We start from the raw sequence: 18,341 nt of genomic DNA, 5'->3' as shown, positions 1-18,341 counted from the left end.
ATAAAAAGTCACCATAACACACAAAATGAGCCCGAAATGAACACAGGAACTACAAAGGGATTCAAAATAGCTCTATTAGACACAGAGTCGCACTAAAGAGATTAAAAATGACAAGAAAGTGTCACTAATAGTGACAGACAGACACAGATGGACTTGAACAAGCCACATCTTCACCTAAAGACATATAAAACTGCACAAAATGGAAACATAAACGATCCTAGAGACACAAAGAGACACGACAGAAGGACGAAAAAAAGACAAGATCGCTTCAATAAACAAAAACTGACCTCAATAAATGACACAAGGATTTTAAAGAATCCCAAACAAACATGACAAAGACACACAAGTTTACCTTGAAGACAGACAAGTTTACCTTGAAGACAGACAAGTTTACCTTGAAGACACACAAAATTGCCCCAGAAGTCCCACAATATGTCCTCAGATCAAACAAAGTTTCAGCAAATTTCACCCTGAGGATGACACTGCAGGACGCCGCCGCCATGAAGACCAGGACTTCCTGAGCGTGACACTGCGGGGCGCCGCCGCCATGAAGACAAGAACTTCCTGAGGGTGACACTGCAGGACGCCGCCGCCATGAAGACCAGGACTTCCTGAGCGTGACACTGCAGGACGCCGCCGCCATGAAGACCAGGACTTCCTGAGCGTGACACTGCAGGACGCCGCCGCCATGAAGACCAGGACTTCCTGAGCGTGACACTGCAGGACGCCGCCGCCATGAAGACCAGGACTTCCTGAGCGTGACACTGCGGGGCGCCGCCGCCATGAAGACCAGGACTTCCTGAGCGTGACACTGCAGGACGCCGCCATGAAGACCAGGACTTCCTGAGCGTGACACTGCAGGACGCCGCCGCCATGAAGACCAGGACTTCCTGAGCGTGACACTGCAGGACGCCGCCGCCATGAAGACCAGGACTTCCTGAGCGTGACACTGCAGGACGCCGCCGCCATGAAGACCAGGACTTCCTGAGGGTGACACTGCAGGGCGCCGCCATGAAGACCAGCACTTCCTGAGCGTGACACTGCAGGACGCCGCCGCCATGAAGACCAGGACTTCCTGAGGATGACACTGCAGGACGCCGCCGCCATGAAGACCAGCACTTCCTGAGCGTGACACTGCGGGGCGCCGCCATGAAGACCAGGACTTCCTGAGGATGACACTGCAGGACGCCGCCGCCATGAAGACCAGGACTTCCTGAGCGTGACACTGCAGGACGCCGCCGCCATGAAGACCAGGACTTCCTGAGCGTGACACTGCAGGACGCCGCCGCCATGAAGACCAGGACTTCCTGAGGATGACACTGCAGGACGCCGCCGCCATGAAGACCAGGACTTCCTGAGCGTGACACTGCAGGGCGCCGCCGCCATGAAGACCAGGACTTCCTGAGCGTGACACTGCAGGACGCCGCCGCCATGAAGACCAGGACTTCCTGAGGATGACACTGCAGGACGCCGCCGCCATGAAGACCAGGACTTCCTGAGCGTGACACTGCAGGACGCCGCCGCCATGAAGACCAGGACTTCCTGAGCGTGACACTGCGGGGCGCCGCCGCCATGAAGACCAGGACTTCCTGTTCAGCAGGACACCATCACTCTCATTCATCAGCAGAGAAGACGACGGGACAAAGGAAAAGAAAATGAAGAGAAAAATTGACCTAAATGTGAAAGGAAAAGTTACAAATAAAGAAACGTAGAGTAAATAAAAGAAAAGTAAAATACAAATAATATCAGTGAAACATTTTGATCCGTTTCTGGTTAAATCAGTGAAGGAAAATAGAAAAGTAACTTAGAAAGTCATGTTGAACTTTGTTTTATTGTTTTGGGGATTTCACAAATAAAAGAACATAAAACTGTCCCTCATGTCATTCTATCATATATCACATATATAAAGTATATTAAGTATTTAAATAAATTTGCAGTTCAGAGAAAACAAATGGTGCCAATACATGAACACACACACACACACACACACACACACACACACACACACACACACACACACACACACACACACACACACACACACACACACATATAATCTTAATGAAACTGAAAAACTGCAACAAAAAAGGATAAATCAACATGAATAAATGGTGATAAAATATAATCGTATTTAAAAATGGATCATTTTAAAAATTAGTTTTATCGTAACAACAAAAATCTTCCATTTGATTTATCGACTGTATAAAACCTGAAGAGAGTTTAGTTTTAATCGGACGGCAGGAAGAAGTGACTGAGAGGAAATGTTCAATAAACTAAAACACCAAATTAAACATTTCTGAAAACAAAGAAATCAGACATGAAAAAACTAATGTCAGTCAAAATGAAAAGACAAAAGATAATGCTGAGAAATAATGCTGAGAAATTAAAAATCATATTGAAAATGTAGAAATAAATAAATAAATCTTGTATTTTCACTGTATTGTACTTATTGTTATAACATGAAGGGGAAGGAACCTGAGAGCCAATCAGACGGAAGCAGGAAGTAAAAGATTTATCATTGTGAGAGTGGTCACACACACACACACACACACACACACACACACACACACACACACACACACACACACACACACACACACACACACACACACACACACACACACACCATGTTTCACAGATCAGCGGCTGCAGTTCTCCTGCTCTAATCAATGAGTTACAGTTTACTGGGCGTCGCTGATCCATGCAGCCTGACAGAGTTACAGTTTAATTAGAACTCTGGGAGGAGGAGGAGGAGGAGGAGGAGGAGGAGGAGGAGGAGGAGGAGGAAACAACAACGAGTTCACCGTGCCAAAAATAAAATGTCATCAAGTGTGTCCGCGGCTCCGTTTACACCGACAACGCCTCGTTTCTGCGTTCTTGTTTCAGAAAAGTTTGATTGTGAAAACGATGTCCGTTTCCACCCGAACCACAGGAACCCGGAACACGCTGTCGTCACGCCGGGAACACGCTGTCGTCACGCCGGGAACACGCTGTCGTCACGCCGGGAACACGCTGTCGTCACGCCGGGACACTAGTTGGCGCTGTTGTTTGTTTTCATAATGAAACTAAACTCGCAGGGAGCAGAGAACAATCCGTCAGAACATTAAATATCTAGTGGACAGACGACCAAGTCTAGATGATAGAGCATCTTCCTCCTCCAACATCAGATTACAGAGCATCTTCCTCCTCCAACGTCAGATTACAGAGCATCTTCCTCCTCCAACATCAGATTACAGAGCATCTTCCTCCTCCAACGTCAGATTACAGAGCATCTTCCTCCTCCAACATCAGATTACAGAGCATCTTCCTCCTCAAACATCAGATTATAGAGCATCTTCCTCCCCAACATCAGATTACAGAGCATCTTCCTCCTCCAACATCAGATTATAGAGCATCTTCCTCCCCAACATCAGATTACAGAGCATCTTCCAACATTAGATTATAGAGCATCTTCCTCCTCCAACATCAGATTACAGAGCATCTTCCTCCTCTAACATCAGATTATAGAGCATCTTCCTCCTCCAACATCAGATTACAGAGCATCTTCCTCTTCTATCATCAGATTATAGAGCATCTTCCTCCTCCAACATCAGATTATAGGGCATCTTCCTCTTCTAACATCAGATTACAGAGCATCTTCCTCTTCTATCATCAGATTATAGAGCATCTTCCTCCTCCAACATCAGATTACAGAGCATCTTCCTCTTCTATCATCAGATTATAGAGCATCTTCCTCCTCCAACATCAGATTATAGGGCATCTTCCTCTTCTAACATCAGATTATAGAGCATCTTCCTCCTCCAACATCAGATTACAGAGCATCTTCCTCTTCTATCATCAGATTATAGAGCATCTTCCCCCTCTACGGTAACAGGACGGAGTGACGTTAGAGCGACAGACTCCCCTCTGCGAGCTTCTTTCACACACACTCAGTAAACAGATGCTCATTTGCTGCAGAATGAGGCTCGTTAGTCCCCGACAATGGCGCCTCTGTGCCAACTCTGTGCAGCTCTGGCACTGGGGAGCAGCGAGGGCCGACTCGTTTACACTCTGTCTTCCACTTTGTCACATGGGAGACTCTGAAAGGCCCCCCCCCCCCCCCCACCACCGCCACCACCCCCACCACCCCCACCCCCTACCCCCCCCACCCCCACCCCCTACCCCCCCACCCCCACCCCCCCCCACCACCACCACCCCCACCCCCTACCCCCCCCACCCCCACCCCCTACCCCCCCACCCCCTACCCCCCCACCACCACCACCACCCGCCACCTCTTGTTGTTCCTCTCGGCGTCAGACGACTTTCTCTCTTCAGACTCTGAACGATGGAACTGAGAAGAGAGAACGCTGAGGAACGCTGAGGAACGCTGAGGAATGCTGAGGAACGCTGAGGAACGCTGAGGAATGCTGAGGAACGCTGAGGAACGCTGAGGAACGCTGAGGAACGCTGCTTCTTTTAGATTTTCATTGTTTCTCTGTGAAACAAACAAACAAATCATGACTGGAACAAATTTACACAGAAGTAAAACCTTGTTAAATCATTTTCTATGCTGCTACAGCAACGTCGAAGCATTGAACTCTGAGTTGTTTGTTTGTTTGTTTGTTTTTCTGGTTTATTTGTAACTTGTTTGGTTGTTTGTTTTGATACTTTTGCTTAAACAAAACAAAGAAAAGATAAACAGATAAATAATAAATAAATCCAGCTCTGGAAGCAGATGTAAACTCTCACCACTGACTTTGTTTCACCTCATGAAACCAGAGAAACATGCCGACTCGACGGTTTGAGGACACGAGGCGGCTGAAGGACAATCAATGTCTTTCAGTGGGAGCCGGGGCGCCTGACGCTCTGTGGGCTGGGGGACATGCCGGGGGACAAGCTGGGGGACATGCTGAGGAGCTCCAGGAATGTAGCCAGGATCTGAGTAGGCTCTCTCTCTCTCTCTCTCTCTCTCTCTCTCTCTCTCTCTCTCTCTCTCTCTCCTCTCTCTCATCTCTCTCTCTCTCTCTCTCTCTCTCCTCTCTCTCTCTCTCTCTCTCTCTCTCTCTCTCTCTCTCTCTCTCTCTCTCTCTCTCTCTCTCTCTCTCTCTCTCTCTCTAGGATTAAATTTAAACAATAAACATAAACAACAACTCATGATTACAGATAATCTCGTAGTGAAATCCCAGTAAACCGTCTCCTGGGTTAGAGTTAGTCGTCCTAGAATCCCGACCAGCTCCGGCTCCTGCACAGCTTCACTTCCATCACTTCCATCACTCGCCTCCTCGCAGGAGCGCCGCCATTACGCCACATTACGCCACATTACGCAACCCGCGGCAGATCGCTGCGCGGTAATCCGCCCGGCGGGCCGCAGTGAGAGGATCACCCGCCACACGCCAGCTGGCTTCAAACAGCTGGAGACCATCGATGGACCCGATCCAGGCCGGCGGGGACGGACGGCAGAACATCGCAGATCAAAGCAGATCAAAGCCGCGTGTGGACGGAAAGGATGGAGGAACTATTTCAAACAGTTCATCAATTAAATGGCTCAAGTGTTTGGATACGAGCATGAGCTCTAATGGCTGAAACAAGGGGGCGCGCCCTGAAACAGGAGATTCTGATTGTCGTCAACACAAAAGGCATGAAACAACATGAAACATGAAACAACATGAAACAACATGAAACAACATAAAACAACATGAAACATGAAACAACATGAAACATGAAACAACATGAAACAACATGAAACAACATGAAACATGAAACAACATGAAACAACATGAAACATGAAACAACATGAAACAACATAAAACAACATGAAACATGAAACAACATGAAACAACATGAAACAACATGAAACAACATGAAAAATGAAACAACATGAAACATGAAACGACATGAAACAACATGAAACAACATGAAACATGAAACAACATGAAACATGAAACGACATGAAACATGAAACATGAAACAACATGAAACAACATAAAACAACATGAAACATCATGAAACATGAAACAACATGAAACATGAAACGACATGAAACATGAAACATGAAACAACATGAAACAACATGAAACAACATGAAAAATGAAACAACATGAAATATGAAATAACATGAAGCAACATGGAACAACATGAAACATGAAACACAACATGAAGCAACAAGAAACGACATGAAACATGAAACACACAACATGAAACAACATGAAAAATAAAACAACATGAAACATGAAATAACATGAAACAACAAGAAACAAAATACAACATGAAACAACATGAAACATGAAACAACATGAAACATGAAACAAAATACAACATGAAACATGAAACAACATGAATAATGAAACATGAAACAACATGAAACAACATGAAACAACTACCCTAACCCTAACAATAAAAGTAAAAGTTTAAAACTATGATCTGCTTTTACTTCAAAACTGGTAAATACAGTTGTTGAGATGAAAAAGCTAAATGTTAAAATAAGTAAAGCCTGAATAAAGAGTCACTAGTTGGAGCTGAGTTAGTTGAGATAACCAGTGAGGATGGCTCATAGTTAGCATCACCACAAACCAGATTAATGGTAAAAAAGAAAAAATAACTAGTATTAGTATTACCAGAGATAGAGCAAAAACAAAATGACACAGAGAAGCAAGTTTGGAAAAAATGTCCATTTTATTTTGAAATGACAGATTTTGTTGAGTTTCCTTTTTCTTTTTCTTTTTTTTGCATGACTTTTTTTTTTGCAAAATCATTTTCACCAATGTCCAAGTTAGCGATGCTCTTAGAAAATCAAATCAAACTGGTAGAACTCTTAAGAGAAAATAAAATTCATCTCAAAAACCAAAAGTATAAGAAGAAAGAAAAAAAACTTGTTCTTTTCATTTATTTTGTCGGAGGCGGGGGGGGAAACAAAAAAAGATGCTACAACCGAGAACTGGCGCCTTTGGGGCCGGGATGGCGAGCCCGGGGGGGGGCCACGCCATGCCCCGCCCCTACCCCGCCCCCACACACTTCCAATGTATTGGGGGACAGCCAATCACAGTGTAGTGTCCACAAGCTCCCATGATGCCCCTCTCTCCATGGGAGACTAAGGCAGTCAAACACAGTAGGTTACAGTTTGCATGGATACATGGTGAGATGAGACACCGGAGAGAAAGACCTCCATCACTTCCTCCCACACCGCCAGCTGCAAGATGAAAGAGGACGAGGGGGCGGACCCACAAGCACAGCTGCGTTTCAGGAGGCCGCCATAATGAAAAGCAGCCGCTGGCCCTCCGCCGGGCGCCGCGATGGAGGTCCTTCCCTCCCGGAGGTTCAGTGTGTCCGGCGCTGTCGGACACACGCCTGCAGGAAACCTTTCCCATGAGATGACGACGCAAGAACGACACAGTAGACGACTAACCATGAGCCGACTGGGGAGGGGAGCGCGGCTCGGACACAGGAGGAAGACCACGCCCTGACGGACGCCACGCCCCTACTGACCGACGCCACGCCCCTACCGACGGACGCCACGCCCCTACAGACCGACACTACACCCCTACAGACTGACACTACACCCCTACCGAACGACGCCACGCACCTACAGACTGACACTACGCCCGCCCGACCGACGCCACGCCCCTACCGACCGATGCCACGCCCCTGCCGACCAATACCACGCCCCTACGGACCGACGCCACGCCCCTACGGACCGACGCCACGCCCCTTCCGACCGACACCCCAACACTTTATTTCAACTTGACTGGCGCTTTGAGCGGTTCTTGTGCACGGGACCATATTTGGTCACTTCCTGTTTGTGGGAAGTCACCCACACACACGGAGTCCGCGAGGAAACAGTTGTGCTGAGATGTGGTGCGTTCAGGGCCACTGGAAAGTGGGAATGTCCTGAAAACAAAGTGCGAGAAATGCCAACAAAATGCCAACAAAATGCCAACAAAATGCCAACCACCACAAATGAAGCCCGGAGATAAAATTCACAGTAAAAACACGACTTCATCCACATGTTGAGCTTCATGAACAAAGTTTCTTTTGCTCAATTGAAAACTCTGAAGCAGTAATCCGGAAATTTACGAGCTCTCATGAACGCACCTCCAATGATCGCCGCTGGAATTCTTTAAGGTTGTACAGATTCTCGAATTCTTTTGGTAGGAATTAAAAAATTCCAGATTTCATACACATTAAAAACACGTCCAGAATTCTAGAACTTAAAATGGAGAACATGTTTGTCCTCGAGAATTCTAGATTCTGTTTACATATTTGAATTGTGGTATTTCAGAACATTCCAGAATCCACACAATTTGAAAATAATCTCAAACTAATGGCGCACAAAGGTCCCATTTATAGTTTTTAGGACTAATTTAGCTTCGGGACATTTTAAAGCTGAAAAATCTGCTGGAAGTGATTTTTTATTTTTTTTACTTTCAACCATCAAAAACTAAGAAAAGTGTTCAAAGCGACGCCTCTGAGCCTCGAGGTCATGTGATCCCTTTCATGTGCAGATGAAAGCATAAGTGTCATTTTTGTGCTTTTTTATGCTTTTTAAATCAAATGGAAGTGTTTCCTCATTTTATTTGATTCAGATCCAATTAATCCAGCGGGATTAAGTGACACTGAATACATGTCGGGAAATGATTTTTAAGCACTTGAATCTATTGTTTGTTTTTTGCCTTGTAGGTGAAATTAAAACCAGTTTTTGTTTTTAAGAGCGTGGGATCTTCAATAAGTCGTACAATCTTTAATGTACATGAGTACAAATGTGAAAATGTTTGTTATTCATGAAATATGAAGAATTACTGCAGAGTTCAAATTTAATGTTTGAGCATCTGAATAATCACTGAGCTCGTTTACATGAGCAGCACAATGTCATCCTGTAAAACCTGGATTAAAACCCGATTTAAACCTGGATTAAAACCTGGATCAAACCCGGTTTTAACCTGGATTAAAACCCGGTTTAAACCTGGATTAAACCTGGATTAAAACCTGGTTTAAACCTGGATTAAACCCTGTTGAAACCTGGATTAAAACCCGGTTTAAACCTGGTTGAAACCTGGATTAAAACCCGGTTTAAACCTGGATTAAAACCCGGTTTTAACCTGGATTAAAACCCGGTTTAAACCTGGTTGAAACCTGGATTAAAACATGTTTTACATATTGGCACCAGCTTTACTTGATGTAATATTCTCTCCAGATGACGTCTCTTCTCAGTTTTCCACTCTAGGTCACGTTTCTTTTCATCACGTCTTTATTTTCCGTGTGCGGATGTAAACAGAGGAAATAAACCAGATTACAGGGACGACATGCATGACATCATGGAGTGAAGTTAACTGGCGTGTAAACGAGCTCGGTTTAATGTGGTCGTCGGAGCCGCCGCCGTCCTCCGTCCTTGTCCGTCCTCTCCCCAAGAGGTAGCAGCCCCCCCCACCCCCCCCACCCCCCCGCCCCACCCCCACCCGGACCCTTCCAGTGGACTGTGGCACTTCTCTACTCGGCCTGAGCGTCGTAGTTTGCTCCGCCCGCCTTGATGAGCTCGGTGCGGATGTATTCCTCGTCCAGCTCCTTCAGCTCGCTGATCGTGAACTCCTTGGCAAAGTTCTGGAGGAAAAAAAACAAAAACACACGGAGAGAAAGTTACAATACAACCAGGGATGATTTGGAAAATCTCATGCGCTATAATCTGGATGTTAGAGGAAGAAGATGCTCTGTAATCTGATGTTAGAGGAGGACGATGCTCTATAATCTGGATGTCAGAGGAAGAAGATGCTCTGTAATCTGATGTCAGGGGAGGAAGATGCTCTGTAATCTGATGTCGGAGGAGGACGATGCTCTGTAATTTGATGTCAGATGAGGGAGATGCTCTGTAATCTGATGTCGGAGGAGGAAGATGCTCTGTAATCTGATGTTAGGGAAGGAAGCAGATGCTCTATAATCTGATGTTAGATGAGGAAGATGCTCTGTAGTCTGATGTCAGATGGGGAAGATGCTCTATAATCTGATGTTAGATGAGGAAGCTGCTCTGTAATCTGATGTCAGATGAGGAAGATGCTCTATAATCTGATGTAAAATGAAGAAGATGCTCTATAATCTGATGTTAGAGGAGGACGATGCTCTATAATCTGATGTTAGATGAGGAAGATGCTCTATAATCTGGATTATTATATAAAGCGATGCAACTTTTTTTTTTTTTTAATTGAACCCCGGTTTACTCGAGTTATTTCAAGTGGAAAACGCATCATATTTGTGTGACTGTCAAAATAAAACTACCAAGTTGGATTGTTATTACAGTGACTGTCAAAATAAAAGCACCAAGTCCAGGAGAACCTGGACTGGGAGTCATGACACCACGGAGGAAACTTTGTTCTGACTGACTCTACTGAGCATGTGCAGAACTCCTAGTGACTGCGGTCATTTTATGGTTGCGCAGCAGCAGCTGGTCAGAAACTTGTGTTTTTCCTCGGAGACGGATCGTTTTCAAAAAGTGGCTCAGAGCATTGTCGTTATGTAAATGAGTTATTTCTGCATCCCTGTTTCCAACATGGCGTCCGCTCACCTGCACGATGTCTTTGACCAGCGTCTTGTCGGTGCTGATCTTGGCGCGCTGCAGTCCGCCGATGTTCTCACCAATCCAGGTGATGAGGGTGAACTTGGCTCGTTTGCTCATGGCGTCGCCCGTCGTCACCCGGACGAAGGCGAACAGACGGGCGTCGTCTGAGGGAGAAAAACAACAACAGAGTACAGGTTTGATCGTGGGTTTCAAACGAGGGTCGAAACAGGGTCCAATCCACCTGTGAGGCGACTGCAGCTTCTAACTTGTCCACTAGGGGTCACATCATTTCTATGAAAGCAGAGGCCTACTCCGGAAGGAAGAGCAGAGGGAAAACAAAGCAGCCATGAAAGCTACTGAAGCTAACACCATGAAACAGACACGATAAACACACTATCTTTACTTTAATCCAGGGAAATAAAAGTTGATTAAACGTGAACGTTTCTGTGCTAAATCTTTTTAGATGTCTGTATTTAACGTCGGTGCTCACACCACATCCCACCGGCAGCTGTGAATCAACATGTGGATGTTTTAATAATCAGCACTTCCTTCTTCAGGAAAAAGACGCTGAGTGACGTATTGGATAACTCCCAGCAGGCGTCGCCTCGCTGCTGAACCATGTGACTCGTATCGCTTTTACACTGAAAAGGCTCGTTTACGCTCTTTGTGTTCATGAAACGTAAACGTCACTGCCTTTATTCCTCCAGATGTTAAAAAAAAAATAGTGTTAACGTTCCAAACTCCTGGAAGAAGAGGGGATCTTCTGAGATGCTGAGATGTTATGTGCAGAGAACATAGAACAGAATGAGCTAAACCCGACACTGCCCCCTCATGGCTCCCGGTGGTACTGCAGCATTTAGGTCTGTAAGCTACCAGGAGATCAAAAAGTAATGTAGAGGACGGATGGTCGGTTCTGTGGGGAAGCCCGACAGGAAGAACCTGAGCTGAACAACAGATCGGAAATAGCTATCAGAACATTTTATCAATGTGCCGCAAATAAAATAAAAAATTAAACGTGAATGAGAAGTACGATTGATCGGGAATAAAGGCCAGAAATGGTGCAATTAAACACATATATACTGATACTCATTCAACGATTTAGTTCAGTTTGCGATCGTTTGTTGGACGTCACAAATTCAACCGTCACACAATGAAACGGCAGAAAAAGCCGTCAAACGTTCAAGAGTCCAAATGATTCGATCCAAAGAGAGGAATTAGTGTGAACAGTGGCCTTCAGTCTGCAGAGGATCAGCTCAGTGGTTCAGAAATGCTGGAGTCCTGATTTGCTCCAGATAATTAATCCTTTCACCTCTGATTCTGGAAAGCCTTTATTCTAACCCGGGGGGGTCGCGAGCCAGAAGTGGGTCGCTGGCCTGGACAGACGACAACCTTCCAGGTTGTCATGGAAACGGACGCCCAAAACAATTTTTTTTAAACCCAAACATTTATAATGATCATTTAAAGCAGGTAAAGGAAGCGCAGCGGAGATTTGTGTTTCCGTCGTCACATTTGTGTATCTCCACAGCGTACTCAGGTGTGAGCATGCACAGATTTGCATGTGCGTGTCTTCCAGGACCTGTGAGCGCCTCCACCCTGACCTCAGGTCGACCTTCAGGCCTGCGCCGTGTCTCACTGACATGTGGTGATTTCAGACATTGAGGTTACAGGATGTGGAGCGAACACAGCCCGACACAATGAGCCTGCAAGTCCTGACTGAGGAGGAGAAAACCCAGAGAGGAGACGCCAGGTCCTGGAAGGTATCGCGTGATTCCCACACACACACACACACACACACACACACACACACACACACACACACACACACACACACACACACACACACAGAGTTATCGTTACGGAGCAGCAGCGTTCAGACAGCAGCTCCACCCTCACACCACCCTCCACCAGCAGCAGCAGTAAAGACATTATCAGTGTTCATGAAGGACGTTTCAACACATTTCCAGAGTCACATGATTCATTCAGGTTCCCTGGCTATCTGAACTCCTCCCCCCTGCTGTGAAACACCTGAGCAGCTGAAGTCACCTGCAACCTTTTACTGGACTTAGGCTCTGTTTCCATGACGATTCAAGTGAAATATCGTTTTGGTGTTTTTGTTTCAGGAACGTTTCAGGTTTACAAGGCAAAGTTCTGAAAATAATGTATGTTTCTGTGGAACATTGAAAACGATGTTGGGCCACTAGTGGGTGCTGTTGGTTGTTTACCTTCACTGAGAAGGTTCTGGTTTTATCGGTGTGTACGCCTTAATTCCATGAAACCTTCATGGATGATTTGTCATCAAGGACAAATTCATTAGATTTTGGGACGTTAACGACAAACCGTTTCTGAATAAATCCCAAAAGCTGTCCCCAAACTGTCCCCAAACTGTCCCCAAACTGTCTCCAAACTGTCCCCAAACTGTCCCCAAACGAAGTGGACGAGAGAGGCACCTCATGGAGGAGATCAAGGATCAGTGTCTGTTGCCATGGAGACGCTCCCTGCTCACTTCAGCAAACAGATATGGCGTCGGTGAAGGTCTGCGCTCTACCGAGTGTAGCTCTAGTTTATGTACTAATAACCACATACACACACATTGTTCTTATTGGCCAGCTACTGAGCATGTGCAGTAGCAGCATTTCTGCCATTTTCATGGAAACAGAGTGAGTGTTTTCAAAAAGTTCCACCTTGGGAGACTTTTCCTAAAAGCAAACAGACGTTCAAAACTTTACGAAAGTTTTGCGTTTTTAACTTAAAAGGCTGTAAAGAGGAACTTCGCTGACGTCGTTTTGTTTTCCTCTTTCTGATCATTTGATTTATTTAAAAGAGAGAAAAAGATTTTCGAGGAACAAAGCATGCTGGGAAAAAAAAGGAAGTGAAATCCTCCTGAAGTAAGAATCTGGACTTCTGTCTGACACACACACACACACACACACACACACACACACACACACACACACACACACACACACACACACACACACACACACACACACACACACACACACACACACACACACACACACACACACACACACACACACACACACACACACACACACACACACACACACACACACACACACACACACACACACACACACACACACACACACACACACACACACACACACACACACTTCCCTTTATCTCTGTGCTGACTCAGCAGCTTCCTGCAGCAGAAAGAAAAAAGGAAGAAAAAAAAATCGGGCTATGATGACTCGGCAGAAAACAAACGGTTCTGAATGAATCACGTCTGCAGATCAAAAGGTGGAAACCCGAGCCGCCTGCGGGGGCGCCACCCCAACCCAAATATGGTCTGGCCCGTGTGTCAGCTGATCAGGGACTAAAGTAAACCTCCAGAGGACGAATCTCAGTGATCAAACCTGCTGAACATGGAACAGATTTCATTTCATTTGTGAAGCAAAACAAACCCTCTGAGAACTAAAAGGCTCCTGAACGTCACTCCTCAGAGGATGAACCTCCAGCCTGGGTCACACAGTCACTCCTCAGAGGATGAACCTCCAGCCTGGGTCACAGTCACTCAGAGGATGAACCTCCAGCCTGGATCACAGTCACTCAGAGGATGAACCTCCAGCCTGGGTCACAGTCACTCAGAGGATGAACCTCCAGCCTGGGTGACACAGTCACTCCTCAGAGGATGAACCTCCAGCCTGGGTCACAGTCACTCAGAGGATGAACCTCCAGCCTGGGTCACAGTCACTCAGAGGATGAACCTCCAGCCTGGGTGACACAGTCACTCCTCAGAGGATGAACCTCCAGCCTGGGTCACAGTCACTCAGAGGATGAACCTCCAGCCTGGGTCACAGTCACTCAGAGGATGAACCCTCACCTCTGGAGCTGACCAGTGTGACCATGCAGAACAGAAATATTTTAATATCATGTAATATCAAGACACGCCTGGAAACGCAGGACTCCCCAGAAGAGAAACTGGGGACTGTTGTGTATCCTGGATACTTTAGTAATCAACACGAGTAAAAAACATGTCAAATATATAAGAAGCTTCAGTGCAGAGAACCCAGAAATCTAGAAAGTGTAAAAAGTCATCAAAAAGCCAAGTTCTGCTCCCGAGAGGATGAACCAGCACACACCCAGACATTCCTGCAGTCCGTCCTGAAGTCTGCTGGAAGCATTCGACTCCCCAGAGGAGAAACCAGCTGCTCTTACTTCCCTGAATATCTTTCAATTGACAGCATTTCGTTTCCCCCTTGCAGACAGCACATGAGCTTTATTTTGAAGGAAATGCTGCTCGTCAGATGACGAATCCTTCTGGTTTTAAACAGGTAAAGCAAAGTACCGTCACTCGTTCATTTACACCGAGTTTCAGGTTTCAGGTCCCTCGTCTCTTCCCTCACCACCAACACAGTCCGTCCTCTGGGGACACCGAATGTGTCCTACAACGTCTCTGATGCAAAGTTTCCAGATGAATCGATGTTCAGGAACATTTCCTCAACGGGAGTAAATACATGGTGTATTAACGGAGAGGAGCGATGGCAGGATGTTCTTCTCTTTGTTTTGGGTCTATCTTTGTCATATTATTTATTATTTTGGATCCCTAAAGTCATTTTCTGTCAGATTTTGTTCCCTTTTCATGTAATTCGTTGTCTTTTCACGACTGTATTTTTTTGTTATTGCATCATCTAATTTTTTTCATCATTGTATTTGTTCATTTGAGTCATTTTGCATCCCTAAAGTCATTTTCTATGTGACTTTGGTCACTCTTGGGGTAATCCCGTCTCTCTTTGGCGCTGTGTGTTCCTCTATCGTCCCTCCCCGCTGAGGTAAAGATCAGGAAGCTGACAGGAAGCTGCTCTGGGCGCTCCTCCCCTCACACCGGCTTCTTCTGCAGAGCGACGGCTTCACGGCTAAATAAGGCAAAGCGAGCGCGTGTCATCATCGTCATCATCACGATGATGATCATCTGAGCAGGAACCAGCAGCAGAGCTGTTGCACATGAGGCTCGATGATACTGGAGTGATGTGAGCGGAGGAATGTGGGCCCCGGGGCTCTGCACCACACCCAGAACCTGAGAGGGAACTTCCACCAGGACTGGAGCTCCACTGGGCAGAATGAGTGGAAGTGAGGCCCGCAGGACAACTTTGCACAACAGATTATGCGATGTAATACATAGAGCTCAGAGCTCTGACAGCACAGTCACCAGGCTGGAGGCCAACAGTCTTAAGAGATTACTGTCCTGCCAAGTCAAGCTGAGTTACACATCACAGGCCTCCGATCCGCACCGCGCTGCGCACAAACCACCAGAGTGCGCCTACCTGTGCACATCTTCTTGAAATCCTCATAGTCGGTCCCTTGTCCTGCAGGCACGATCGTGGAGCCCTCATACTTGAACACAGCCCTGCAAGGAAGGAAGGGAGATTTCACAAAATCTGTTGATTCACGCACAAAAAAAAAGCGTGTGTTTGCGCACGCAGAAAAAAAAGAAAAAAGAAAAGAAAAGATCCCTTTGCTCCTCGGCCGTGTGTCAGTGTCACCGCGCCAACGTTTTCCTCTCTGAATACAGGACAAAGGAAATTACTTCTCCCCCGCTGGGCCTCGTAACTGTGCAGTGTGTGACCGCTGAACGCGCAGAATACAGATCAGCCGCATGTGAGTGCGCAGGACCCCCCGAGCTGCGCCCACATTTTGACGTTATTCTCTCTCTCCTCATAAATATCTGCAGCAAAAGCACGAGGGTCCATCCGTCCAGAGCGAGACAATGCACAATGTCTCATTCTCGCGCGAACTCCAGAAGAAGTCAGCGAAAGTCCGTTTACATTTCGAGGAATTTTACGCGTTCGTGTCTAAATATGTAAATACACAGTGTAAAGATTGTAATAGATTACGTTGTACGTGTTTTTAATGACATGTCTTTAATCCGGCGTGTATAGAATCAGTAGAGCGGTGTTTGTTTTTAACAAATTCTAAGTTTTATCAAAAAAGACAATCCGTTGAGTTGGGCACTCCTTGCCACAGAGCGGGCAGCGCAGTGGGCGGTAACACGACACAGAATCACACGTTTAACTCGCAAAAGAGTCATTTAATGGCTGCTGATGTGTTTTTCTGCAGCCGAAGTCAAAAACAGTGACGCATCTTCCAGGTGACGTCGATGTTTTTAGTGAATGAGCCGCGTTTTGGAGACAAAAAGCGCAGAGAAGTCGGAAAGCCACGTTTTCAAAGGCAGTCTGGAGCGCGTCCGCCACTCACCAGTTGGTGTCCGTGTTGTCGTCCCGGACTTGGTTGTAAGCTTCTCTGCAAGCCTCTTTATCGATCTGGGTCATTTTTCCGGGCGTCGGGGAGCCGCAGTCCGCTGAACGGGGTCCAAGTTAAAACCGGGCGGAGGAGGAGGAGGAGGAGGAGGAGGAGGAGGAAAAAACTCAGTGAAGAAGAAAAGCAAACGGCGTCTAAGCGGAGTTGGTGATGCGCATCAGAGACAAAGCGAGTCCCGGTGACGATCCGGCGAGAGGCGGCGGACTTTAACGGGAGCAGACGGCGCGGCTCATTTCCTGGATGTGGGCGCAGGGTGGGCGTTGGTGGCGGTGATGTGATGCTCGTCAGTCAGGTTGCAGCCGCAGACAGTCAGAGGAGCCCCGCAGACGCTGCGTCCACCTCCTCCTGCGCACCGACAGCCGTCAAACGCCCCGCAACGCGCGCGCGCACCGCGGCGCGCCGCTTCACAATAAAACTCAGCGAGCCTGGATTACGTTGGGTCGTTTGGTCTTTTTGCATATATATTTATTTGGATAATATAATTTTGAATATATCTACTTGTTCGTTTGGGTCATTTTGTATCCCTAGAATCCTCATGCGCCTGATTTTGGTCACTGGTGGGACAATGTTTTGTACATATCACATATTTGTGGTCATTTTTTTGTCTGTATCTGGTTATTTTTCTGTGTTTGTATCCGTTTTTGGTGATTTTGCATAAATCAATTTGTCCTTATGACTCATTTTGTATCCCCAGAGTGCTTTTCTGTTGGTCTGTGGTCACTATTAGGGTAATCCTCGATAGCTCTGAAATCTTTTTGGCCGGTTTGCGTCTGTGATTTTCTGTTATTTGATTCTATTTTGACGATTTGCGAGTATCAATTTGTTCTTTTGACGTATTTTGCATCCCCACAGTCAGATTTTGCCTGATTTTGGACATTTATAGGATAATTTATTTTTGCTTTTACTTAATTGTGGTCATTTTAATCTCAATACTCATTATGTGAACGGCAATTCAATTAATTTTATATCTTTAATGGGTCACGGGACAGTTTTTCGTTACTATGCCATTTTTCACCTAATTTATGTCTTTTGAACGTCTGTCTCGACGTCCATTTCAGTCATTTATGTCTGTTTGTGGTAAATAAATATCAGTTTGTAATTAAGCCATTTTATACCTTTTACATGGTTTCTGTTTTGGACGCTGCCTGTTCCCAGAGCTTTAATGTGGTTGTAGTCTTGCAAACGTTTTAAAAACTTCTGTTTAGCTTTAGTAATATATTGTCATTATAATATGACTTCACAGCATTATTAATAGTTAGGACATCTATTTTTCATCAATGTTTCAAGTTTTATTGTCCAGCTCGTGTCTCTTTTGGTACTTCTACAATCATTTCCAACATTTGAGTTTGTCATAAAGTTTGAAGCTGCTCGGGATTCAAACTCACAACCTGCTACTTGTTACCACTTTTATTCTGAAGAGGCTACCACTCACTTCCGGTTTGTCTTTTAGTAAAAAAAACAGCTTTAATCTGCACAGATTCTCATTTCGATTCTAATTTCAGTGAATTAACCCTGATGAGGTTCATTGTGAGAATCAAAC

General features: G+C 45.9%; 1 protein-coding gene across 2 annotated transcripts; it reads right to left on the bottom strand.

The window, feature by feature from the left end:
- Positions 1–8,406: 8,406 nt before the first annotated feature.
- On the bottom strand, positions 8,407–17,163 carry cotl1 (coactosin-like F-actin binding protein 1). Of its 2 annotated transcripts, XR_013935809.1 has the most exons (5): positions 16,739–17,163; positions 15,808–15,890; positions 10,526–10,683; positions 9,004–9,570; positions 8,407–8,958 (listed from the first exon to the last, which is right to left on the bottom strand). XR_013935809.1 is itself a non-coding variant. In XM_080475533.1 (4 exons), the coding sequence occupies exons 1-4, from the start codon at positions 16,810–16,812 to the stop codon at positions 9,460–9,462; spliced, it is 426 nt and encodes a 141-aa protein (XP_080331659.1). In that variant the 5' UTR covers positions 16,813–17,163; the 3' UTR covers positions 8,407–9,459. The 2 variants fall into 2 exon arrangements, 1 of the variants encoding a protein (XP_080331659.1); XM_080475533.1 differs by having other exon boundaries at positions 8,407–9,570.
- Between the last annotated feature and the right edge of the window lie 1,178 nt (positions 17,164–18,341).

Source organism: Lipophrys pholis, assembly GCF_963383615.2.
Source record: "Lipophrys pholis genome assembly, chromosome: 11".
In the NCBI taxonomy this organism is placed as follows: domain Eukaryota; kingdom Metazoa; phylum Chordata; class Actinopteri; order Blenniiformes; family Blenniidae; genus Lipophrys; species Lipophrys pholis.
The sequence above is the reverse complement of the archived record's forward strand: the minus strand, read 5'-3'. Positions and strand labels throughout refer to the sequence as shown.

Bases quoted from the DNA above. Each gene is read 5' to 3' on its own strand.
- cotl1 (XM_080475533.1), bottom strand. From the start codon at position 16,812: ATGACCCAGATCGATAAAGAGGCTTGCAGAGAAGCTTACAACCAAGTC. The intron at 10,684-15,807 runs GTAGGCGCACTC...TTTCTCCCTCAG, and splicing joins TTTCAAGAAGATGTGCACAG to ACGACGCCCGTCTGTTCGCC. The intron at 9,571-10,525 runs GTGAGCGGACGC...TTTTTCCTCCAG, and splicing joins TGGTCAAAGACATCGTGCAG to AACTTTGCCAAGGAGTTCAC.